This window comes from Marmota flaviventris, chromosome 2 (assembly GCF_047511675.1).
Source record: "Marmota flaviventris isolate mMarFla1 chromosome 2, mMarFla1.hap1, whole genome shotgun sequence".
NCBI lineage: Eukaryota > Metazoa > Chordata > Mammalia > Rodentia > Sciuridae > Marmota > Marmota flaviventris.
Window position 1 is genome coordinate 30,648,945 of NC_092499.1, and position 25,449 is coordinate 30,674,393.

The following is a 25,449-nucleotide window of genomic DNA, read 5'->3' on the forward strand; positions in this document are numbered from 1 at the left end:
ACATCCATACCCTATATCAGCACGTTGCCTCCCTGGGCTGGATTTTTTAGCCCTAAAATGTCTAACCCACAGGTGGATCAATGGGTACCTCTTCCCTGTCTTATTGGAGCACATCTGTGAATTCACCCTTGAGTTCCTGATATGAGGAGTGAAGATTATTTCTTTTACACATAAACAAGGAATTTTCAAACTCAAAATCATAGAAGGTGGGGATGGATTAACATGTGACCTTCTAGCTTGGCAGGGGTAGACTAATACATGGCTTCAATGAAGAGGTGAAATTAATAGCACCCAGTCATGCACTGGGTCCTCTGCACTTAGGCTCTGCTGACTGCCAAGTCATACCTTTTCTAGGAAATGTTCTCTGGCACTTCAGTTCCTCACTTCCAACTGTGTCTTGGACATTGCCACCTGAATGCCCCTTCAAAATCTCAAACTCAGTACGACTTAGACTGATCTCATGTCTTCTCTCCCAAACCTGTAACTTCCTCAAGTCCTCACATTGGTAAAGGAACCTCCTTTAACTAATATAGATTAGAGTAATAGAAATTATCTTCATTTTCATTAAGCATATTTATTTACATGTATTTATTTAAAATATATATGTATTTATTTAAATGTGTTAATGTACTTATTAATAAGGATGTAATCGATAAAGTAAAATCAGGCATTTGAAGATCAGAAAGACAAAGAGAATAACATGATAGATTTTTAGGTTCAGCAGAGATAATCCAAATAGGTGCTTTCAGTTCAGGGTCTGTATGGGTCCTGCAGGAGTTCACCAGATACATGCAATTTGTAAGATGGAAGGTCACAAAATTTGGGGCATTTTGTGTCACTACCCCAACTGGTAGACACCAACACATTAGCAAGTTTGTAAATGAATGGAGCACAAAGCCTGCTTAAGAGGGCCCCATCTAAAAGAAATAACAACCATTCAACTCTTTTTGTGTCTCTATCACTTGGTGCCATGGAACCCCTTGATGTCACTTGTAAAGACTAGGAAATTTTCTTCTTTGCTTAATACTATACTTTCTCCTCCACCCCTCCTGTCATCCCTCACAATTTCTCTTTCTATAAATCATATTCCCAGGTTTATGGGCTTTCCTTTACAATATTCCAATTTTTATTGGTTGTTGTTTTGGCAAATACAGATGCTCCTTGATTTATGATGGAGTAACATCCTGGTAAGTTTATCATAAGAGGAAAATATTGTGAGTGAAAAATGCATTGAATGCACCTAACCACTCTAACATTCTAGCTTCATGACACAATGCTGGTAGAACCTCGGTGGGCTCCCCTTGTGGTCACGTGGCTGACTGGGAACTGCAGCCCAGTGTCACAGGAGAGTAGGGTACTGCATGCTGCTCGCCTAGGAGAGGATCAAAGTTCACAAGTTGAAGCACAGTTTCTACTGAATGTGGATCACTTTCACACCATTGTCAAGTTGTGAAGTTGAAAAATTATAAATTGAACTAGCATAAGTCAGGGCCATCTGTACATTCTCATCCTGAAACTGCCTCCTTCTATTCAGAAAACCTTCAGTTCAGAGTTTCTTATTCAGATAATTTGATCCATGACAAATAAATGTAGGTACCTGCATATTTCATGCATTTATTTATTTGGTATAAGTCACTAACTCTTTCTCCTCCTCCTTCTCCTCTCCTTTTTTAAATTTTTTTTAAGTTATAGATGGACACAATACCTTTATTTATTTTTATGTGGTGCTGAGGATTGAACCCAGTGCCTCACATACGCAAGGTGTGTGCTCTACCACTGAGCCATAACCCCAGCCCCTCTCCTTCTTTTTTTTTGCCTTTGGGAGGATTTGGACAAGCACTGATTTTCAGCTCAGTGTAGTAGTGTAGTAACTGGAGAACACAGAGATGGACCTTCCTGCAGGATGCTCCTTCTGCATATTAACATTACTGTCACCTTTGATTTTCACTGTGCTGATGAGAAAGTGGTGATAAGCTGTTTCCTGGGGCTTCTGACAGTGGCAAGGTCTAGGACTCGCTGGGGTAGATTCACATGCTCCTCATCAACACAGCCTCTGGGAGGAAGCTTCCCCAGGGGACTCCTCATCACGCCATTGGCCTCCACTTATTCACCTCCTTCCACTGAGTCCCCTGCTGTTTGTTTAGATGGGAGGTCACATGTAGGTGTGGAGCTGGAGGTCCAGCAAAGCAGCTGGTTAAACCAGCCTCACTGTGTCCATCATCATTTCATCTTTACTCTCATTTTCTACTAAGGAACGGGGGTCCTTGGAGGGAAGAGAAAAAACTACTTCCCCAACTGTTGGAAGGGGAGCCCCAGGATGGGTGAGAAAAACTCCTAAGTTGTTAGAAGGTGCCTGCTGGTTTTTGGTGGGAGACTGGCATTTCCAGTAGTGATTAGGAAAGCTAAATGGAGACTGTTATGCTGGAGGAAAGCCTGCACTGAGGGATGGGTACTGTTCTGGGCAGACACAGCCTCCATCAGTGCAATAGGAGCAGCTACATAGTCAAGGATTTCCTTGTTAGGTTTGGTACCCAAGGGTCTCAGTGAGCTGAATCTTCTGTGTGTAGCTCTCCACCCTAGTACCAGCAACTTTAGAAAGGTGAAAAGGAATAAGGATTTCCTGAAATATCATCCAGGGCTTTTCTTCAAGGATTTTAGAGGGAGTGGAAAGCTTTGGGCTGGTGCTGATGCCATTGCTCTGGCTGGGGTCTCAACATATCAGACATGGCCATCATTGTGGCCCCATCTGACAACAATGCAGCTGAATTCTGTATTTCAGCCTGTGAATGCTGACTATCCACTGACGCAGACTGAAGTTCCATGTATTGGTTGCCATTGTTGAGTGAATGTCTTGTGTTCCAATTGCTCCTGTTCCACGGCAGCTGCTGGCTGAATAGCATGCAAACATACCTTGAGCCTGCTGACCACAAGATTTATCTTCAGTCCTTTGGCCAGTCTTAGGTTCCACCTCAACACCAGCCTAAGCTCTGCTAGTAGAGTATCGACTCCATATTGCCATGCAAGAGACACTGAGTTTGATTGACATTTGCAATAGTTAAGCATGCGAGTATGTTGGCAAGATGCATCCTAACTCCATAGCACAATCTGCTTGTTTCTAGTTTCTGAGCCTTTTGAGGACTCGATCATGCAAATATAAAGTTTCCTAGCTTTCCTTGCTAACAAGGGTTGATTAGGTTGTCTTGGACCTGTTGTTAGATACTACTTATCCATTTGCTTTCCAGATTCCTAAATTTTTAAAAAATATTTCTTAGTTGTTGATGGACCTTTATTTTATTTGTTTCTTTCTTTATTTGTATTGCAGTGCTGAGAATAGAACCCAGTACCCCACACATGCTAGGCAAGCACTCTACCACTGAGCTACAACCCCAGCCCAGATCCCTAAATTTTGTTGCTACTGTATCCTATGTTGGGAGACAATTCTCCATGAGTCGCTGATATATCTGCACATCTTGAGAATGAAGCATTGACTGTCCTATCTTGTATTGACTATCTTTTAAAAGATATTATCTTTACATCTCCTGTGACTACTATAGTGCCTGGAAAATAGAAACCATAAGTGCTTACTACCCAGGTCACATACTTAGGAGCTTCTGAAACCCTTTTGCTTGCCCTTTGATATGCATAGTCAACAATAAGTAAAATCAGCTAACACTTTGTTCACCTTCCTATTCCACTCCTATGGCCCTATTTCGACGTAGACATTGTAGGTGGTGGTTATTTCCCCCTCTGCCTTACACACCCTGGGGATTGAAGGCAGTTAAGTAATCACCTTGCTTCTTGTGACTATGCCCCTTGTTAGGAAGGTCATCTATTGATCGCTGGGCCTCTCATTCCATGAAAATCTTAATCAGACTCTCAACCATACTCTAGAATGTTCCCCCAGTAGTGATTTCAATATCCATATAGATCAGTCTTCAAATATCACGGCCTCTGGGTTCTTGACCTCCATTCTATCTCAGTCGGACCTTGTATGACCATACCTTAGATCTCGTCACCACCAATAATTTCCACCTCTCCATGATCTCAGTTTCAAACATTCCACTCTCTGATCTATGGATCTATTTAATCACTACCTAAAACCTTCTGTATTTTCAACTCCCTTATTCTGGCCTTGAATTTGAAAATCCCTTGGCCACTGGAATTTCAATTTATGGTAATCACCCCTCTTCATGGTTCTTCACCCCTGTCATGTTCTCACGTCTCTTTGTTATCATTGAATGGTCATTTTCATTGTTCTCTCACTTGTCCCTTAATTCATCCTACTCTTCCACTTGCTCTAGCACTAGGTCCAACTTTCTACCTGATACATGCCCAAATTCACAGAGCTAAAGGTGACGGGAGAAATATTCTCTCTCTTTAAATTCATAAATACTAAAAATTTCCCAAGGGTCTTTAATGCTACCTAGAAATCAAAACTTTATTCCCCTAGTCTAGTCATTGTCTTGATTCTCCTAGTTGATGAATGTCTTTAAATCCTTTCTCCAACTTTCCCCATCTCCACCCCATTCGCTTCCCATGTTACTAAGAAAATAGAGATAATTAGGAGGGAACTTCTACACACACACACCCCCTCCCTTCTTTCTGCTTCTTCCTCTTTGATGAATAAAGCACATATGCTTCTAGCTAAAGTCACCCACCTATGTGCATATTAATTCAATCTCCCCCTAACCTACTCATTGATCTCGCTCCTTGAATTTTCTTTCTCCTGTACCATTTTCCCCCTGAGTCATTTCCATTATCATAAAAACATATGGTCACTTTCTTATTATTTAAAAACCCACATGTTCTGACCCAATGTACCCCTCCCTCCCTCCCTCCCTCCCTCCCTCCCTCCCTTCCTTCCTTCCTTTCTTTCTTTTAAGGAAAACTCCAAAGATTGCTATGCACTTACTCAGTTTGCTCTTCTCCCATTCTGACTTGAACCCACTCCAAGAAGGCTTTTTGTCACCATGTTTCACAGAATGTGTGTTTATCAAGGTCAGCAAGGAATTCCGTATTGCTTACATAATTATCAGCAGTATTTAATGTAGATCACACCATTTCAAACATTTCTAGAAAATTTGGTTTCCAAGAAATCCTATCTTCCTGATGTTCTTCTTTGTCTCTAGAGAATTCTTCTCAGTTGCCTTTGCTGATTTCTCCTTCTTTCCCTGCCCTCTTTATATATGGGTATTCCAAGTTATAGGGCTTGGACTATGGGTTATATCTATACTCACTGCCTTGGAGAACTTATTAATCTAAGTTATGGCTCTGAATACCATTTTTATGTCCTTAACTCAGATATGCCCTTAAGATTTAAAGCTATATACCTAAATGCCTGCTGGATCTACGTACGTAAACCTCCAATTTAATGTCTAAGGCTCTCTAAAATTTGAGCTGTCTAAAAATCGATCTTTTGATTTCTTACTTTCCAGCTAAACAAATAAACAAACAAACAAACTAATCTCCTGTTCTCTTGTATTCGTCCCTATTGAAATTAATGGCAACTCCAGTCTTCCAGTTGCTCAAGCCAAAAAGTGTATAATCACTGTTGATTCAAATTTTATCTCTCTCACATTCTGCATCTGAGCTAACCCCCTATAACCAATAACCCCCAATAACTCCCAATAACCTGCCCACTTCACACATCTCTGATATTGAGGGTCTAATCTGAGCCGCCATTTTTATGACAGACTCGACCTGGCACTTCAACCCCGCCCCATCCCTGTGTCTTCTGAACACAAGAGAGTGATCTTGTTGAAAGAGAAGTCAGGGCACATCACCCCATGCAGGTGGCATTCTGATGACCAAGAATTTCATTTCTGGCTGTCCATTGTCACTCTGTCTTTGGCCCTGCTCTCCTTATCTGCCTTGCTCTAGCCACACTGGTTCCCTTGTCACAAGTCCTCAATATACCAGGAAGGCTCCCGTCCTGGGGACATAGGAATGACTGTCTGTAATGCTCTTTCCCTCAATATCCACATGATTCAATCTTTCATCTCCTTTCTACCTTTATTCAAGTGTGTTATATTCTTAGGGAGTTCTTCATTAACCACCTTTAACCCCCAAATTAAAATACTCTAATATTTTCTACCTTTTTCACAGGTTTAATTTTTCTCCCTGGTCTTCATCACTATGTAAAATTCTACAAATTTTCTTATTAATCTTGTCCATTTTCTCTTTTTCTAGAATATAAATTCCACAAGAATAGGAATTTGTATCTGTTTCATTTACTTATGAATCTCAACTAACAACACTTAGAAAATAGTAAACATCTATCAAGTATGTAAAGGATTAAATAAATAATAAATAAATGAACAAACATGTTGGAAAAAGAAGATGGAAATTTTAGAAATAAAAAATAATTGAAATTTAATACTTAGCTGGATAAAGAGAAGCTTATTTTTTCAGAGAGCAACACAATATCAATAGAAGAGATATATTTCATGGTTACTCTTAGGAAGCTGGTGTAAATTTGATTCCCAAACAGCAATGAAAGTAAGAAAAACCATAGACAATTTTTTTTCATGAAAATAGATTTAAAAATTCTAAACATATTATGTAACAAAATCCAGTAAGTTAAAAAAATATACTTCAGAGCCAATATAGATAGTATAATTTATATTTAGATAAATTTTAAAATTAGAGAACACTAAAAATACAACTTCCAAATCCATATTGGTGTATGTTGAGGACTGAATGTGCCTCTCCAAATTCATGTGCTGAAATATGATCCCTAATATGATACTGAGAGGTGAGGCGTTGGGGAGGTAACTTAGGAAGGTGAGCCCTAATGAATGGAAGGAAGGGAGCTATTTAGCTGTCATGTGAGGTCACAGTAGAAGCAGGCCCTCACCAGAACCTGATATCGGACTTTGAACTTTCATTATGAAAAATACATTTCTATTGTTTATAAACCTCCCAGACTATGGTACTTTGCTATAGTTACCCAAGATAGGTCAGTATTTAAGTTCAAACAGAAATTATATAGATAATGAGATGGGCTACTCCTGGATACTTAAACTGAGTTTACTTGTTAAGTTACAATACAGTAATATTGATTCCAATCAATATTGTGACTGGAGTCAATCTGTGAGTGTGTGGGTGCTCTCTTATGAATGTGACCTGTATAAATTCATGTTACTCCCACCATAGTTGGGATATGGAATAGTTGTATCACCTCATAAAACTCCCTTCTGATATTACTTGTAGTCACACCCACCTCCCCAGTTTCCAATGCCATTGATCTGTTGTCTATCCATAAAATTTTTGGATTTTTTTTTTAGCAAGTCATATAAACAGAGTTGGACAGTATATAACATTTTGAGACTGGTTTCTTGTGCTCAGGAAAATGATGTTGAGATTAATCTACGTTGTTGCATGTATCAATAGTTCACTTTTTTTTACTGCTGAGGATGGTAGACCTGAGTTTATCGCCTCATCCACTGAAGGACATCTGGTTGCTTCCAGCAAGTACAGATGATATGAGTCGAGTTGTTATAACAGTTGTATATGAGTTTTTGTGTGAATATAAGTTTTTATCTTTTGGGTAAACACTGTGAAGTGGGATTGCTGGGTCATATGTTAAGCCTGTATTTTACTCTATAAGAAACTGCAAAGCTGTTTCCCGAAGTAGCTGCACCATTTTGCATTCCCACCGGCAATATATGAGAGTGCCTGCCAGTCACTCCCCGCCCTCAGCAGTACTTGGTATTGTTAGTATGTTTCACTTTACCCATGCTAACAGGTATATAGTAGAAACTAACTTTTGTTGGTTCCTGAGGTTTGGAAAGCAAATAGCCAAATTTTAAGACTAAGAGCATCATCAAAAATTTTAATTTGTTTGCTTATTCATTTTGATAGCAAGTCAAACTGTGAAGAACAGCAATGAACTGATTAACATAAAATTTGTGGGCAGACAGGAAGATTCAATCTACTAGGTACATGAAGGGACTCTCAGATACAGATAATATGCCATTTGTAAGGGAAGGTGGGATGTACACTCTGTGTTACACTGTTCTTTAAATACATTTAATACATTTCACAATCAAAAATATTAAATGAATTGTCTGAGCACAAAAAAAAACATATAAGGAAATGCAAAACAATATTTTAAAACTACTTTTTCAGGAGTTCAACTGTAATGAGTTGTAAAACTTAAAAAGCATCTTGCAGAATTTGGGCATAAAGCATTTTTAAACATAAAGCTTCCTTTAAAAACCATTTAATGTTAATTTCTTTACTGTGATTGTTTATGTCTGTGATCGTTTGTTTCTGTGATTGTTTATGTCCCATAGACCAAATTGCTAATGTGTCCAGTTATTAAGGAGCTTGTTTAATCCCAGCGGTCTCAACCTACACACAGGCTGGTCATAGACATTCTTAAAGATTGGCAAAGATAGCTCATTCCTAGAAACCAAGACCTCGATGGGACTTGAGTCAAACCCACAATAAATGCCTCATTTTTAGTATTCATAGATTCTTAGACACCCCAGGCCACCATCTGGGCACACATTCATCAGTAGCCAGTTCTGGTGGCCACCAGCACCTTGTGAGGAGTACATTACCTGTGACGACACTGGGGATTTTGGAGAGAAAGCTCTTGACTGTCCTGATGGGCACTCCTCCCGTCTTGTCATCTTGCATCTTTGTGATGATGTCTTCGATCTGAAAGAGGTTAGAGGAATGTTACTTTCTCCCACACAATAGTAGTACATGGTGCCTTATAAACAGTCCAAATCTGTATAACACTAGATATCAGGAAAGGCCTATAGTTCATCAGTCAATAAATGTAGTGTCCATATCTGCTATTGACCAAGTGCTGGGTGTGGGTACCAGAGGAAGATATAAAAGAGCATAAGGTATGTTCTACAGGAATAAGGTAAGGATGGAGAAATACATGAGGATCCTTCAGGGGACCCAACATGGAATGAAATATGTAAACAGTGCCATATTCAAATCCCTTAAAATTGCAATTTCCTGTTGTTCAACCTAAAATATTAATGTGTCTTTTAGGAAGTTCAGGAAGGGCTGCTTTGGGGACTAGAGAATGACCCAGCCAATCACATGGGAGAAGGGACAGAGATTATAAATCAAGACCTGGAATGCCCTAATTTGGAGAAGTTGGGAAACGGGCCTTGGAAGTGGTGAGTGGTGGTGTGAGGATGGTCACCTTGAGTCAGGGAAAAGTGGGTCAAGGACAGGACCCTCTCCTTTTGAACTAAGGAAGTCCACGTTATCAGGAGAAAGACCACTGGTGGATGGTGGTCTGTGGCCTGGAGTCAGGTGACATCTTACTGGTGACAACAGAACAGGGAATGGGGATGGACTAACCGTGATGTAGGTACCTAAACTGGTAAACCAATTGGTAGCTAAAAATTTGCCAGCCACATGTCATTTCCTGGGAAGAAATCTTCAGAATAGGATATAGAAAAATCTGTTACAAATGCCTAGATCTTTCTGTTCGAGGAAGAGAGAGCCCTGGGAAAAGGGAAGAAGATAATACCTAGCATTATCATGTATTTTGTTCCCCTGACCAACGAAACATCTTTAAGATGTCAGGATGGATTCTCTGAGGGAGCCCTGAGTAGAGTCACATATTCTTTTTTTATTATTTATTATTTATTTATTTTTTAATCGGAGGGGCACTCGACCACTGAGCCACATCCCCAGCCCTATTTTGTATTTTATTTAGAGACAGGGTCTCATTGAGTTGCTTAGCTCCTCGCTTTTGCTGAGGCTGGCTTTGAACTCGCGATCCTCCTGCCTCAGCTTCCCAAGCTGCTGGGGTTACAGGCGTGTGCCACTGCCTGTAACCCCATATCTTAAAGCTAGAAATTTAAGCCATAGCCCATCTAGTGAAACTTATTACTATTGAATTTTGAGGTTGATTTTTCTCAAAGTCACATGACTAATAAATAACTAGTCTTACAGAAATAGATATCTTGATAGAGACAAAGTTACACACAGTAAAACATCATCACTGCCATCATTGCCAAATATGTTTAGAATTTATTATGTTCCTGGCACGATTCTAAGGATTACACATACCTTATACAGCTTAATCCTCATATTTACCTTTTAAAGTAAATTCCACTATTATCCTCATTTTGCCAGATAAAGAAATTAAGATTTAGTGAGGTACATCAATCACGTAGAGTATGTTAAGTTGTGGAAGGAAACAGCTCCCAGAGTGTCAATGGCTCAACACCACCAAACTCATTTCTCTGTCATGCTACATGCCTCTCACAGGTCACTCAGGTAGACTCTGCTCATTGTAGTTACCCAGGGGCCTGGGCTAATGGAGCAGCCACCATCTTGAATGTTGCTGGTCACTGTGCCAGAGTGACAAGAGAGAATTCTGGACACACTCTCACTGGGCATTAAGTGGTACAACCCAGAAGTGATCAATAACATATTGGTCACAATTCTTTGCTTGGAACTAGTCATATGTTCCCACCCAAGCACAGAGAAGCCAGGGGACTGGGTGCAGGAGGAGAGGCAAACTGTACATCTGTGGCCAACACCCATGGCTGCTACAGAACCTTCACCAGTTTTACAAGGTCTCGCAGATAGTGAGTTGTGAAGCCAAGTTTGAACACAGTCCAGACTCCAAAGCTTGGGCTTCTAACCCCTGAGATGTTCTGTCTGCCAAAGAGAGTCCTAGGAACTGTCACACAGGGAAACCACTCCCCTCTGGGTAGTTCTGGGTTTCCCTGAAAAGTACTGAGCATGAATATGAATCCTCTGCCCCTCAGGCAGTGCACAAGAGTCTTCTGGAAAGAAGGGTCTCCTCTGAAAACATGCACTCTGTTAAATGACAGTGTAAGAAAGATTTTAATCCTCATTCATGTCATTTCTCCTAGCGGATGCCTGCCTCTGTCTCCTAAACTCAACCCAGCAATTTAGAGGTTTGAATATGACTTATTGATAGTCAAGGAGAGCTATTTCTAGCAAAAAGGGCACGTATTCAATTTAATCCATTCTTTTGATCTACTGTATTATTTGAAGCCAGAAGTATCAGTTACATTGATGGTTTCTATGAAAGGACCAGAAAACCATTGAGAATTGGAGGGAAACTGATCACTCAATTCTGTTAGACCTCTGAGTAGGCGTTAGATGTTTAGTGTCTGATGCAGTGGGCTGGATTTGAGGGATTAACTGTACAGAGGATTTTTCCATGACTCCCCTCTCCTCTGCTCAGTTTAGCTGCTTCGACACATGACTGAATCTTAAAAGGACTTACTGACTAATGAGGAAGCCCTATCTTCTTGCATGGGTCCACAATGGACTAAGAGATGCTTGTCACTTACGGGGTTAAGGCCAGATCAAAAAGACACTCCCTCGACTGCCTAGAAAGGGGATTGCGCTCACTCCAGGAATAGTTCACAGCATCACAGATGAGGAAGGTGGAACTACTGGTCCCCAACTCCTGACTCCCCTATTCGCATACCCTGTAACCCCCACCCTGGTGTAAAGATGGGCAGGGTCTGTAGCTTTGGGGCCCGGGCCATATGACCTCATGGCTCCTGGGATCCTATGAATGCAATGCGAGCTGAGGCTCTCCTGCACCTGCGTGGTTGTGCTGGCCTTTTTGCTAGTCCCCTGTCTTTTGCCATGAGAAGAACATGCCTCAGACAGTTATTGTCCCATTGAAGGTAAAAGACATTAGGATCAAATGGGCCTGGACCCATTGTAAGATCAGCCCAACCTCAGATGCCGGAGGTCTCCGGAGTGAGAAGAAAGCTCATTGCTATATATCACTAAGTTTGGGGTGATTTGCTCTAAGGCAGAATTATGATAACGGGGCTCTGAAAAATGCATTTATTAAAATGGCTGTAGCCACAACAAATAATTGACAATAAGAATTAATGAATTTTAGAATTGGGGTATCTTTGCATCTAAACCTTTTTTTTTTTTTTTTTAAGAATGTAGATATTTAATTTATACCATCCACCATCTACTTAAAAACTCTTAGGGACTATACTATTGTCAGTAGCTTATTCTATTATTGTGTCAGACACATTTTTGACAGATATGTTTGATTCTGGAGCATGATTCACAGCAATATCAACTAATCATAGTCTCTGAAATTCCTTATTATAGTTTCTGGAAAATTTTCGAGAGTTCATAAGTAGGTTCCTTGGAGTTTATAAAAAAAATAATGACAAGCATTTTCAAACAACTATTTAAAAATAGCTTCCTAGGTATTTTCAATAATTACCTAACATATTTCTCAATCTCAAAAGATATTTAATAAAGATGATAAAATTGAGGCTCAGAAAGGTTAAGTGATTTATCCAAAGACACACAGGTATAAGTGTTAAAGCCAGGATTCCTACTGAAGTTGGAATATACACTGTGTGATCATATTTATCAATCTAAAGCTCATCTTCTACTTCTCTGATCTTTAGAAAAGACTAGGCTATGGCCCTTCTCTGAGTTGTGTGATTATTAGGTTCAGATCCTGAAAGGTAATTATCAGAGGCATGAAAGACTCAGCGCCACTTGGTGGACTCCAAGCTTCTATAGTGTTCAGTGGTCAAGTGCCCCTGAGTTCATTCTCTGGTACCCACCCCACCCCCCAAAAATGTTTTCACCTTGCTGGGCCCCAACTCCTGACTCCTCTATAGTATTCACATGCCTGTTATCCCAGTGGCTCAGGAGGCTGAGGCAGGAGGATCACAAGTTCAAAGCCAGCCTCAGCAACTCAGGGAAACCCTGTCTCAAAATAAAAAATAAAAAGGACTGGGGATATGGCTCAGTGGTTAAGTGCCCCTGGGTTCAACCTCCATGCTAAAAACATTAGCTCAATAAATTCATTTAATTTTCAAGCAGATTATTATGTCCCCATTTCCTAGACAAGGGAACTGAGATTCATCCCAGCCAGAACTTGCCGACATCCAGGCACAAGATACTCAATGCCACTGTACTGACGGAAGTCCAGCTCAGTCCTCGAGGGGCAGAGGAGGAGGCTGGCGATGGGTCCAGACAGTCAGGTTCTCAGGTATCTGAGGATTGATTTGCTGCTGTCTCGCAGCTCAGGAGTCTCTCCCTGTCCCAGGGGTTAGGCTGGGTTCATCTCCCATGGGTTAGACCACAGCTCCCCGGTGGGGACGGGGACAGGGGAAGGTGTATGCTGATGTTTTCTTGACTGTTCAGTTTCATCTGACTTCTGGCACCTTTTGTTCCTAGGGAAGAACAAAATCAATTCCCTGACATCCTCTAATATGAAGCTTTGTGTCATTCGGGAGCATGTTTGGACCTAAATGCTGCTGTGCCAATCAATAAGCAGGTGGCCCTTATCTGACAGCCAAGTGAAGCAGAGAAGCACTTGGTTGGCTTGGCTGGTTCTGCCTGGATGGGCCATGATAAGCAGGATGCCCTTCTCCGAGGCGCTCAGAGCTCAGCCCTGACACGCAGGTAGAACACTCTTCCAAACAGGAGGGAGATGGGAACCCGTACCACACAGAGCAGGGTTTCTTTTAAATGAAAAATATTACCAAAATATATTCAAAATTCACTGGAATCAGCTCAGGCTGTAAGAGAGGAAAGAGGAGATGCAATCCTTTCTTTAGAAATGAAAGTCTCAGTTTGACAGTAGGAAGCACACTACCCTGAGGTCCAGAGAGACCCACTGGACTCAGCTTCACCAATGCGCTGTGTTGACTTGGATACGCTCTCTGGACTTCACTTTCCATATCTCTGCAGTGATTGGTACATTTGCTCTACTAAGATCTCTCATTTGAAAATCTGAGAGGCTTCTCTTTTCCTGACAAATGCTAAATTGCTAGGAGTAAGACAAGCACCCAAGCCTCTGAGATCTTCTTCCCCATGCCCTTCCTCCCCAGATAGATTCCTGTAGAATGCTTCACTGTGATAAAAGACATGCATGCTGGGGGAAGGGTGCTGGACAGGTCTAAGGAGTTCCTGATGTTTCTAGAAACTGCAGTGGATAGAGGGCATCCCAAACCAGACAGAGACACCACCCAAGGGGCCCTGATGCTGCTCCTCTTGGCCAGCCCAACTCTGCTTGTGCGATGGCGTTCCTAACAGAAATGATGAAGGGCCATATTAGTTTTGTTTGCATAAATTAATGATCCAATGAACTAATTTATTTAGCTCCTTCAATGTTTCCTCAGTAGAGGATTAAAAAACTTCAAGTACAGGCAAATAATGGTATGATTATTTAAAAATACCACACAACTTCAGTAAAGGAAGTAGTGCGCCTCGGGCACGGAAGACTTTTTATTGAGGTGTTTCATCTTGACTCTGCAATCAGTCGCCTAGGTCTAGCTACTAATGACTGTCACTTCAGCCCCTGCATCTCATTAAAGACCCCCAGAGGCAGGAATCTGAGCTGGCCAATGATAATCATATTTTTTAACCCAAAAAATATGCATGCATCACTGAGCATGTTCTGTCTCAGAACAGTCCCCAGAAGATCCAGCCATCTCTCTCTCTCTCTCTTAATATTTAAAAACATAACATACTTCTCAACTTTTAGCTGTATCTGGTTTCATTTAATGATTTACCGCTCATTTAAAGGCCCAGGTCCTGGGTTAGTTCCTACAGTTACAAATGCAGGTAGAAGAATCTCCTCCTCTTCTGAATTTCTGAGTGGTTCATGGTTCCAGGCTCCTCGTGAAGGATGTGCTGGAGTCAGCAGAGCAAAGCCTGGGTCCTAGACGAGGCTGGAGGCCCAGCACGAAGGAATTCCACTTGAGAAGGGCCACGGAGTGCACTCCATCAAGACCCTCTCTCCCTTGCACTATCCTCATTCAAGACCATTGATTTCGAGGGCCTGAAGGGAACTTTGGGATTCTACACACTGACCATGATATAGTCACAATGCCTGTTAATTAGTTTTAGGCTAAACTTAATTTTGAGTCATGGTATTAGTCTAGGATGCTCTGGGTGGTATGTAACAACAACAACCCAACCTCCAGACTTTGACTTTTTCTACCTAGCAAGCGCCTGGGTGGAGGTGGCTGCTAACACTGGGGGAGTGGCTCCATCTCTGAGAGCTGCCATCTTGGTCTTTCCCTCATGGGGTTAGAAGGCTGTCCCAGCTTTGAGGCTTCACTTCTCTCTTAATGGTGAGAGAAAAGGAGAAGGCTTTGGACTTGTTTCTTTCATTGGGAAAAGCATATTCCTTTCTAGAAGGCTCCACCAATTTGCTGCTCAAGTCTCAGGCCAGAACAAGGTCACGAGGCTACATGAGCTGTAGAGGAGGATGGGAAGAGGGCACTTGGCTTCTCCAGCCCCTGACCTATTTTCCACATGGAAAACTACATGATGCTTCTGAAAGGGAAAATATGATCATTTGATTCTTCATCCTAAAAAAATCTGTGTGTGGTGTCCCAGAGTTTGTCCTGTGCTAAGCTCTTATAGGACCCTCTATCTTTTTTCCACATCCATTATCACTTTGATTTGTATTTGTAACTCCCATTAGGCTCTGGCTTACTGTTGAGTCCTAATATTAGGTGCTCAGTAAATATTTATTGAATGAATAAATGAATGAATACAACAATAAATAAATGAAGGACTGGAATGCTATATATTTAAAGAACTTTATCTTGGATTCCAGCACTGATTGGGACTCAATATATTTAAGAGAATCCTGGGGGTAGTAATGTTTGCAACTTTAAGTAAATTTGGTGTTTACATTAAAGATCATCTTGTTTTAGGAGTGGGTTCCATAAACAGACACCTCAAGATTTCATGAACTTTAGCAGCAACACCCAAAGGAAAGCTACATGGGTACCCAGATGCCAACAGAGCTTGGAGTCAGTTCTCCAACAAATCATGACTGACGTGAGGCCATGCCAGGGCAGATGGATGAGGCTCCATTATTTGTTTTGTTCTCTGGAAATTTAATTTTGTGGTTTTAATATTGCCATGTATATAGTACTTTATAACTTACTTTTATGGAAAACATTTTCTTTTCTTTTCCTTTTCCTTTTTTTTTTTTTTTGGTACTAGGGATTGAACACAGGGGCACTTAATCACCGAGCCACATCCCCAGCCCTTTTAAAATATTTTGTTTAGAGACAGGGTCTTGCTGAGTTGCTTAGGGCCTCACCAAGTTGTTGAGACTAACTTTGAACTTGTGATCCTCCTGCTTCAGCCTGGGATTACAGGTGTGTGCCACTGTGCCTGGCTTGGAAAACACTTTCTTCCATTTATTTGAAAAGGAAAGCCAGCAAGACTGACATTCTCAGGCAGTGATCAAATGGCTTATTGGTGATACTTCAGGGAAAATGCCTTCCCCCTGAGCTTGGTTGGAATAGTCTGGCCTTAGATGGCCTCATCTTCCTTGTTTAAGAATCTGTTGTTGCTGTGAAAGATGAGGCAATCAGGTCCCCAGCAGGCCTTGGACTGAGGAATCTCTGGCCACAGAAGGCCAGCTGCAATGCAAACGAGGACAGCACACCCTGGCCAATGAAACATTCTAGCAACTTCAGAAGACCCCAAAGTCCTTCATTATCATCTCGAATTATCCCAATTTGAGTGTGTCAGATGCTTCTTGTTGGGAACCATCCTCCTCTTTACAGATATTTCTGGAGGGTAAATTGCTCAAGGACAAATGAGACCATTGAATAAATGAGATTACTGATAAAACGCAGGCAGTCTTGCTCCAGGGCTGGCTGCCGGGATTTCTATACCAGCTGGCCAGGGCACATGCCAGGGAGGCTGGGGTTCACCTAAGGCTTTAGCGGAAGAAGATGCAGAAAGTGGGGCCACATCAGATGCATAAAAGTTTAACATGCATCGAGGGCCGGAAAATTCCCCACCCCCCAAAAAAGATGATCACACTGTAGGAACCACTAAATATGCTCCTTACATGGCAAAAGGGGCTGTGTACAGGTGACTAAGGGAAGAACCTTGAGGTGAGAACATCGCCTAGATTTTTCAGTCTACTCACAGGAGTCCTTGAAAGGAGGTTTTCCCACCTATGGTTGATTAGAGAGAGATGTGATGATGGCAAAAGAGAAGAGTGGGCTTGGTCATTTTTAAAGATGGAGGAAGGGGCCACAGGCCAAGGAGTGTTAGCAGCCTCTGGAAGGCAAGGAAATAGATCTCCTGTGGAGACTCCAGAAAAAGAGCCCAACCTGCAGGCATGTTGATGCTGGTCCAGGGAGACCTAGTTCAGAGTCCCTTGGCAACTGTGAGATATACAGTTGGGATGAACTTTTATTTCAAGACACTAAACTTGTTGTTCCATCCACAACAGAAGACAAATACACATAGTGACTTCTGTGTGTGCATGCACGCACACACACAAACACACACATACACACAAGTTAATCAATAGTCTGCATTGTTTCCAAAACACACTAGTATGTTCCCCTCCTGGGCAGGAAGTCCCACACCTCTCTCTGCTCCTTCTGAACTGTTTAATGACAAAACCAATAGTCAGCGAGGAGTTGAAGCAACCTGCCTGGGGAAGATGTTAGGGAGAAAGGACGTCAGGGAAGATGTCTGTCTACAACTTGAAGCCATCGCTCCTGTGGCATTTTCAAGGCTTCCTTTTTGGTCTACCTGGAACCAATTAGATGGGTGGCCCAGAGGTTAATTCTGGGAGCTTCTTAAGTGGGTCACCGTGGCCCATTAATTAACCCCAGCCTCACATTCTACACAGGCAAAAACAAAGATCTTTTCTTATTTCTCATTTGAATTTCACACAGCCCCATATTCCAACCTGTCACACCATAGAAAGAACTGCATATGAGATGTCACACGGTAACAGAGCCCAGATCATTTGGCCAGCACCGTAAAATACCCCCTATTTAAACACAAGGTTCTTTTATATTGAGTTTCTCCAGAAATATTCAAGTCCTGACATGCATAGCATCTTCCCCTTACCACTGCAGAAAAGTCTACGTTCTTGTTTTTGAAGAAAAGTGAGTCCAACTCATGTCCTAGAATCTGACTGCAATTTCTTCTTCCTTGGGAGGAGCAAGGCACATTCACCCATGTCCTCCCCCTGGCCCCAAGGACAGAGTGGACTCTGGAACCACTCACCCCTTCCTGCTCCCTGCTGACCCTTTCTCAGCCCCTTCCCTTAACCCACACTGAACAAAAGCAACTGGAGCAAATCCAAGGGCTTGGGATAATTTATGTAAATTACCTTGTGGAACCACCTGCTGTGGCTTCCTGCAGCTACCAAATAAATGTCAGGTTCCCTCCTATGGAATTCAAGGCTCTCTATGTCTCTCATTTGGCATCCAGGTAGCTTTCCAGCATCAACCCTACACCCAACCCTGTCCCCTCCCTGCTGCTCCTCATGCAACTCAGCCACCACTGCAAATCCAGCCCTGGACGTGCTTCCAGGTCCTGCTCAAATGGCCTCCTCTAGGAAAAGTCCCCGGATGTTTACGGCGTATGCGCATTATGAGCATCTATGTTTTTTATTCCCTTTTCCCGTTTGAGCCTGTGAGGCAAGAGACTGGTTTCTCCTTGGACATCTGTGGTAAGCACCCCTGTGTCTGCTGCTCCCTCTCTGAGCTGAGGTCCTGCCTTGTGTGACTCAGTCGTCCTCGTCCTCCACACCTGGCTGCCTTGAATGGACCTAGAGAACAGAGAGGGCAAGTCTCATTCCTTTCAAGATAGTTCAGGAAATGGGAGAGCCCTTCAAATCTCCAGATGGGCCAAGAAGACCTGGGGGGAAGCTCCTTCAGCATTTGGAAAAGACTTCAGAAGCTTCAAGAGTTAGAAAGGAAGGAGAGAGGTGTGTCTGGGGCCGAGCCATCCCTCGGGCCCCCCTTCTTCTCACCCCGCACCTGTCTTCCAAATGGTCCTCTGGGCTCCCTCCAGCCCACCTGGTCCCCAGAGCCTCGGCGGTCCCCTGGGCTCTGCTGCAGCAAGTGGAGCTGGGGAGAGCTGGAGGGGCTCTCTGGGCCAGAGGTCTGGTCACCACCCTCTGTCTAAAGGGCAGCTCCTGCCGGCCTCTCCACAGCACAGCTCACTTGGCTGTGGATCTGTGCATTTGGGATCCCCTGTCCCAGACCTGCTCCACGAAGCACCATGCTTTTGACCAGCCTTAACTGCGTTCTTCCCTGGACACTGCCCTCTTTTCTTCTGCCATCCTTCCTGTCTGATGTCCTAAGCTGCTGCAGTGAGCACATGGGTGTCACCCTTTGTGGTGGAGGATCCAGAATTAGGCAGGCCGGTAGGCAAGGGTCTGATCCAGAGAATGGAGGGATTGAAACGTTAATTCCTTCAGAGCCCTTCCTCCACTCTTATCAACCTGCCCCTGCTCTAACCTGTTGCTAAGGTAACCTGTCCCAGGGATTGTCCCTCCCTACAGAGAGTTGCCCCCTTCCTGCTCAGAGCACTCCACCTTGGCCCCTCCAGCCCATCTGCTTCTCATCTTTGGGCTACCCCACCGAGCATTCAGGAAGGAGAGAGATAAGGGGAAGACAGCAGGAGAACAAAGGGAGCCTAGGACATAAAAAAGGCAGAAGACCCTCACTTCAGAGGGATACCAGGATACCAGCTACGCCCCACCCCTCCAGGGAGAAGTCCATGTTACCCCTTTTAAAATCATCCCTGCTTTATATGCTTGCCTCTGTGTGCTTCTCTAATGTTAAACTTCATCATGTGGGGAAGCAGGACTGGTCACCGGTAACGGGTAACCAGTGGTATCAGTGGCTGAGACAAATTACCATGGGAGGGACCTATGGGAGGGACCCATCTCTAATTCCATAAACAAAATCAGGCGGAAATGAGCATCAAGGTCAGTCTGAAGGAAACACAGAAGAATCATCACTTATCCCAGTCAGATCTGAGCCCTGGCTGGGGGGCCAGGTGCTGGGAAAGCAGGTGGGCAGGGCTCTTTTCTTGGCACTCACCTGTGGGCAGAGAAGCCCCTCAGGAATTGGAAAAGAGCCTAAGAAGCAGGGAAGCAGTCCCCAAGGGGGCTGCCTAGAAGCAGGCACAGTGACATGGTTGCTTTAGGTAAAGCCTCCCTGAGCCACTGCCCCACAGCACCCTGAGGTCCTCCTGGACCCCTCAGGGCAGGGCCCAGGAGGACTCCCTGTCTTGTGCTGCCCCAGGAACAGCAACAAAGATTCCCTTTATGGTCTGATGGCTCGGACCTCTCGTGCTGATATTTAATGCTGCTTGTGAACCCACCAGGTCATGTGCTGCTGCTTCTAGGGACCCATCTCCAAGTGACACTGGAGTACTGTTCTGCTCTGTAACTGACTGCCCAGAGCCTGCTGACTCATGTCCCCAGTCCCAGTTCCACAGCGTCAAATGCCCTCTGCACCACACCCACCCCTGACCTGGAAGGAAGCAAGAAACTTTCTGGATGGGCTGGTCCCTCCAAGCCTGGCTCTTTGACCAAGGAATGCTGGTGCCCTTGTTCACTTGGGCTGCTATTACAAAACACCTGAGACTGGGTAACTTACAGACAACAGCAGTCCATGGCTAACATTTCTGGAGACTGGAAGTCTCAGGTGGTCACTGGCAGATGGGGCCTCCTCTGTGTCCTCACAAGCCAGCAGGACAAACAGGCTCCCTTGAGCTGCTCTCATCCTAAGAGCACCAGTTCCCCTCATGAGGCAGAGGCTCCAGGATTTACTCAGCCCCGGAGGCCCCAGCTCTTAACACCAGCACCTTGGAGTTGTTTTCAATGTACAGGAATTGAGGAAATGCAAATATTCTGATCAGATCAAATGGGTCATTTTTTCTTCCCTTCTGTATGTTTTACAATATTTCCCCAAATATCTCTACTGTCTACAAACTCCTTTTTATTGATTTTTAAAGGCTGATGGTTTGTTTCTGAAATCTCAGTGAGCATGTACGCCAGAGCTCTTGGAGGAATGCTAATTTCCCTCTCCTTCAAATTCGGTTTTAATTTCTCCTCTCTCTGAAGCAGATGAGTAACCACAGAAGATCCGAGCGCTCCCTTCAAAGGCGTGTGGTTGGTCTTTCCTTTGCACCATTCCTGGCCGAAGCCTCAGAGGTCAATGGCTGGGACTGAAGAGTCACACTTTCCAAACAAATGCCACAAAAGTCACTTCCAACTTGACAAGCCCCACTTTGTAGGAATTTCCAGCTACACGAAGCCAGCTCTGCATTAACCCCAGGCTCCCCAGGGCAGCCTTAACATTTTTTTTTTTTAAATTACCTGCTATGGTTTGGATGTGGTTTTTATGTGGCCCCCCAAAGGTTCAGGTGTTGGAGGCTGGTCCTCAATGCAGTCCCCAGGGAGGTGGGGCCTAAGGGAAGGTAATTAGGTCATGAAGGGCACCTGGAAAGGGTTAACATATTTCTCGTAGAGCCCCAGTTAGTTCCTGAAAAAGCGTGTTGTTATTAAAAAAAAAAAAAAAAAGGTAAGCCTGGTCCCTGAATCTTCTCTGGTTTCCTGTCTTACCATGTGATCCCTCTCACACATGTTCCTGCCATATGATGCCATCTGCCACAAGGCTCTTGCCAGATGCTGGCACCATATTCTTGAGCCTCGAAAACCATGATCTAAATAAAAGTCTTCTCTTTATATATAACCCTGCCTCAGGTATTTTGTTATAGTAACATAACACAGACTAATACACTGCCGTATGCCCCGCGTCCCACTACATGTCAGGATAAGTAGCAGGACTTTCCTGCCCATAGGTAACACCTTGCTAAGGAGGAGGCTCATGTCTGACTTGAGGAAGGCTAAGTTTCACAAGCCCAGGAAAAGGTGTTTTTAAATGTCCAAGTCCTTTCCTTCCTGCTCTTGAACTCATGGGCCACAAAAGAAACATTTTTTTTTTTTATCCCAAGAAAGAGATTTAATAAAGTGTGTATCTGTCTGATTTAATTCTACTTTAATCTGACTAAGAAGGTGCGTGAGCAACACTGGGAAGCATCTGATGGACTGGAGACTGCACACTGGAAACCAGTGGGATAAATACCAATATCTGAAAATAAGCCCTGCATGCCCCTCAGGAGAGTGGCAGGGTCATTTGCCAATTAATTCTTTTAATCACACAGATTAAGTGGCTTTTGTAGCTCATCTCCCTGCAGCTCTTCTGCAAGAGAAAGGCAAGGGACAAGGAGGGGAGGCCGCAGGCCAGCCAGGCAGACCTGGCAGAACCTCTGGGTGCCAGGTCCCACCCATGGGGAGATATCCTGGGGCCCTGGTGGGAGGCACATTCGACAAAGCACTGGATATGAAACACTGACCACAATAGTTTGGAAGGGGGTAGGTTCTCCCACAACCTTGGGAAGCTTTCACAAGGGACCAAAACACTTGTGGGAGGAGATAAGTTGGTTGGGGACAGGGAGGGCCAACTCCAGATCTGAATCACACTCGAAAGGCCGCGCCTCACCTGTAACTTCCACAATGCCGGTTCTGCCTGCTTGCAGGAACTCCATGCTGATTGGTGATGGTCTTATTCCAATTTTGTGAATCCTCTGGGTATGGGTTGAATTGTGTCCTCCCAAACCACACATTGGGGTCCTAACTCCAATACCTTAGAACATGACCTTACTTGGAGATGGGAAGTCTTTACAGAGGTAATGATGTTAAATGAGATCACGTGCATGGACCCTAATCCAATATGACTGGTGTCTTGTAAAAGGGGAAATCCGGGAGCAGAGACAGACATGCAAGATAGGAAAGATGACAGAAAAACGAGGGAAGAGGATGGTCATCTCCAAGCCCAGCAAAAAGACTCGGAACAGATCTAAGACCAAAGGAGAACTCAGAACCCACAACCTTGGACTTCTAGCCTCCAGATCTGTCAGATAATAAGCTTCTGTCCAGGCCACTCACTCTGGCACCTTGTTAGAGCGGCAGCCTTAGCAAAGTCACTGAAATGACTTTGTAGATTGTACAAATTAATTTTTCCAAATTGTTTCTAACACAAAATAAAAACTATTTCCTCTTATCCTCCTCTCTGCACGGCCTCTCTTTTTCCTTCCCCCACTCCCACTTTATTCTCTCTCTCTCAGGAGATGATGCTCAATTATTTCCAAATCAGACAGCATTCCCTGTGCCCAATTAACTAATTTGACTTCTTGATTACTGTCCTTTTCCCAGTGAGCCCCGCAGCCTAGCACTCTGAAGCTCTGGTTTTCTGAATGCCAACGCTGTGTCTCAAGAGGATGGAAATGGAAGCTGGGTTCACAGACTGGATCAAAATCAGGAGGGTCAGACACTGGGCTGGAGTGAAGTCTCATCTCACAAAGTCCTCTGAGCAGCTTTCCTGCGTGTGGTTCTGACACTTGCTGGGTCACAAGAACATGACACCCCCGCTGAGGTTCTTGGTCTCTTCATGGATGAATTGGAGGAACTCCATCACAGAAAAAAAAATTCAGAAAATGTTTAAGACAGAGACATTCCTCATTGCTCTGAAATCCAAGTGTCTCAGCGATTGCTACTGGGGTGTCTGGGTGTTTCCTGGTGAATCCTGCTCAGCACACTTCCTCCTTCCTGACAATAAGGGAGTGGGAATGATGGTTCCATGGGGGAAGGATGGAGGGAGGAAGGAGGAGGAGGAGAGCTGTGGCTTGTATCAATGTGATGAGCCTTTGCCCTCGGGTGCCACCAGGCCCACTTGGGATACAGAGATTTGATGGAAATGGAAATCTGGGGGTGTGAGTGTGTGTGTGTGTGTGTGTGTGTGTCCTTGTGTTCAGAGTATGGCAGTTTCTGTGGCAGAGAAAGAATGTGAAGACAAAGGTGTCGACCTTCCCAAGGTGACCAGCATGATCCTCTGGTCCTCTCCTGCCTTCTCCAGCATGCAGTGGGGCCTCTGGTGGGGCCCAGACCACAGCACTTCAGCTCCAGCTGAAGAGCAGACAGGGAGCAGCCCCTGTGTGGCAGTGAGCCACTGCAGAGTCGTAACTTAGAGCCTCCTGTAGTTGAGCATTTGCAGATGCAGGTGCGGCAACGATGTGCATGGAACCCAGGGACCCGCTAACCCAGGACCCCCAGCTCCTCCCAAGCTGCTGTCCTGCCCTGTGGCTCGGCAGGCTCTGACTGCCATCCAGACTCTGGGAAACATCCAGAATGCTCAGAGAGAAGCATCAACAAAGTATCCTTATTTGACTTGATTTCATGGTACTTAAAAATTTTTCATAAATTATCATTTGTCATGAGTGGGAGTCCAAACTTCCATATCCTCTAAGCATATCCTGCACCTGAACTGGGGGGCCTGATGAGGTGAGGTGGGAATATGGCCTCAGACCCACTGCATGGCGAGGGAGCCCCATGGACGAAGAGGCAGTCTGGCCACCACAGTGGGATTGTGGGGGTGGAAAGCCCACCGTTGGTCCCTCACAAAGGCATTCATGCCATGGTGTATGAGGGTCAGAGTTTGGAAACTGTGAAGTGCCACAAGAAATTCAGCCCTTCTAGGTACTGTGGTGCACACCTGTAATCTCAGCTACTTGAGAGGCTGAGGTTCACAAGTTTGAGGACAGTCTGGGCACTTTGGGAGATCCTATCTCAAGATAAAAATTTGAAAAGGGCTGGGGATGCAGCTCAGTAGTAGAGCACCCCTGGGTTCAATCCCTAGTCCCCCAAACAGAGCAAACAAACAAAAAGAACAATAAGCAGAAAGTCAGTCCCCAGTGCTTCTGTGCCTCGGTTTCCCTCTGCCAAGGAAAGGGAATCATGCCTTCTAAAATGCTCTCCCCCTCCTACAGTCTCCAAGACTCCATCCTCCAAGACAACTCGCCATGTTTCCTCGGGACTGCCTGGATGTTCCTGGGTCTGGCCACAGCCCCCACCCTGCCCTCACAGGAGTGGGGAGAAGCTCACCTGAAAGGTAAGTATGGGCCTGGGAACAGCCCAGAAAACAACCCTGGCTTCCTCTCTAGAGTCCAGCCTGTTCCCAGCCTCAGAATACCAAAAACTGAGATCCTGCCCCACTGGGTGATGCTATGGCTTCCTGCTCTGGGGCTGCAAATCAGGACAGCCAGTGGCGCTGCTCCACCATGTTTTCTGATAGGCCAATGGGTAATAAAGGTGACATTCTGATTTCTATCTGCCTGACTCCTCGATCTTTCTCTATCTTGTTGGTTCCAAGTTCAGATGGGAACCAGGTGTGTTATTAAATGGACTCTCCAAATTCCCACCCATAACCCTTGAGTTCGCAGCATGGAGCCTAACCTACAGCCCAGACTGAAATGTCGCCAACTCTCTCTTCTGGCAAAGCTTCCAGAACTCTGCACACCTCCTCTCTAGTTTGTGTGCCATCTGGAGCCTGTAGGAGCTTAGTTCAAGCTGTCGTCAAGGAGACTTGGTTCTGGCAGCAGCCCACGGTGTCTGTCTGTCTGTCAGACAGTTTCCTCAGCCAGGGCAAAGCTCAGGGGCCACAGAGTGCACCTCCTGAGTAACTGGAGCTGAACCATGTCTAGCCAGATGTGAGCCAAGAGCCCCTTCGGTTAAATAATTCATGGGCCGCCTCTGGGTGTGTGAACACAGCCCCATCTAATGCAGGCTGA

At 44.3% G+C, this 25,449-nt stretch overlaps 1 protein-coding gene across 1 annotated transcript in view; it reads right to left on the bottom strand.

Moving 5' to 3' along the window:
• Rgs6 (regulator of G protein signaling 6) overlaps positions 1–25,449 on the bottom strand; it is a 564,395-nt gene that overhangs the window by 167,271 nt on the left and 371,675 nt on the right. The window contains exon 2 of the mRNA XM_034635914.2: positions 8,568–8,667. Coding sequence (XP_034491805.2) covers positions 8,568–8,667 — 100 coding nt within the window. The remainder of the gene's footprint in view (positions 1–8,567; positions 8,668–25,449) is intronic.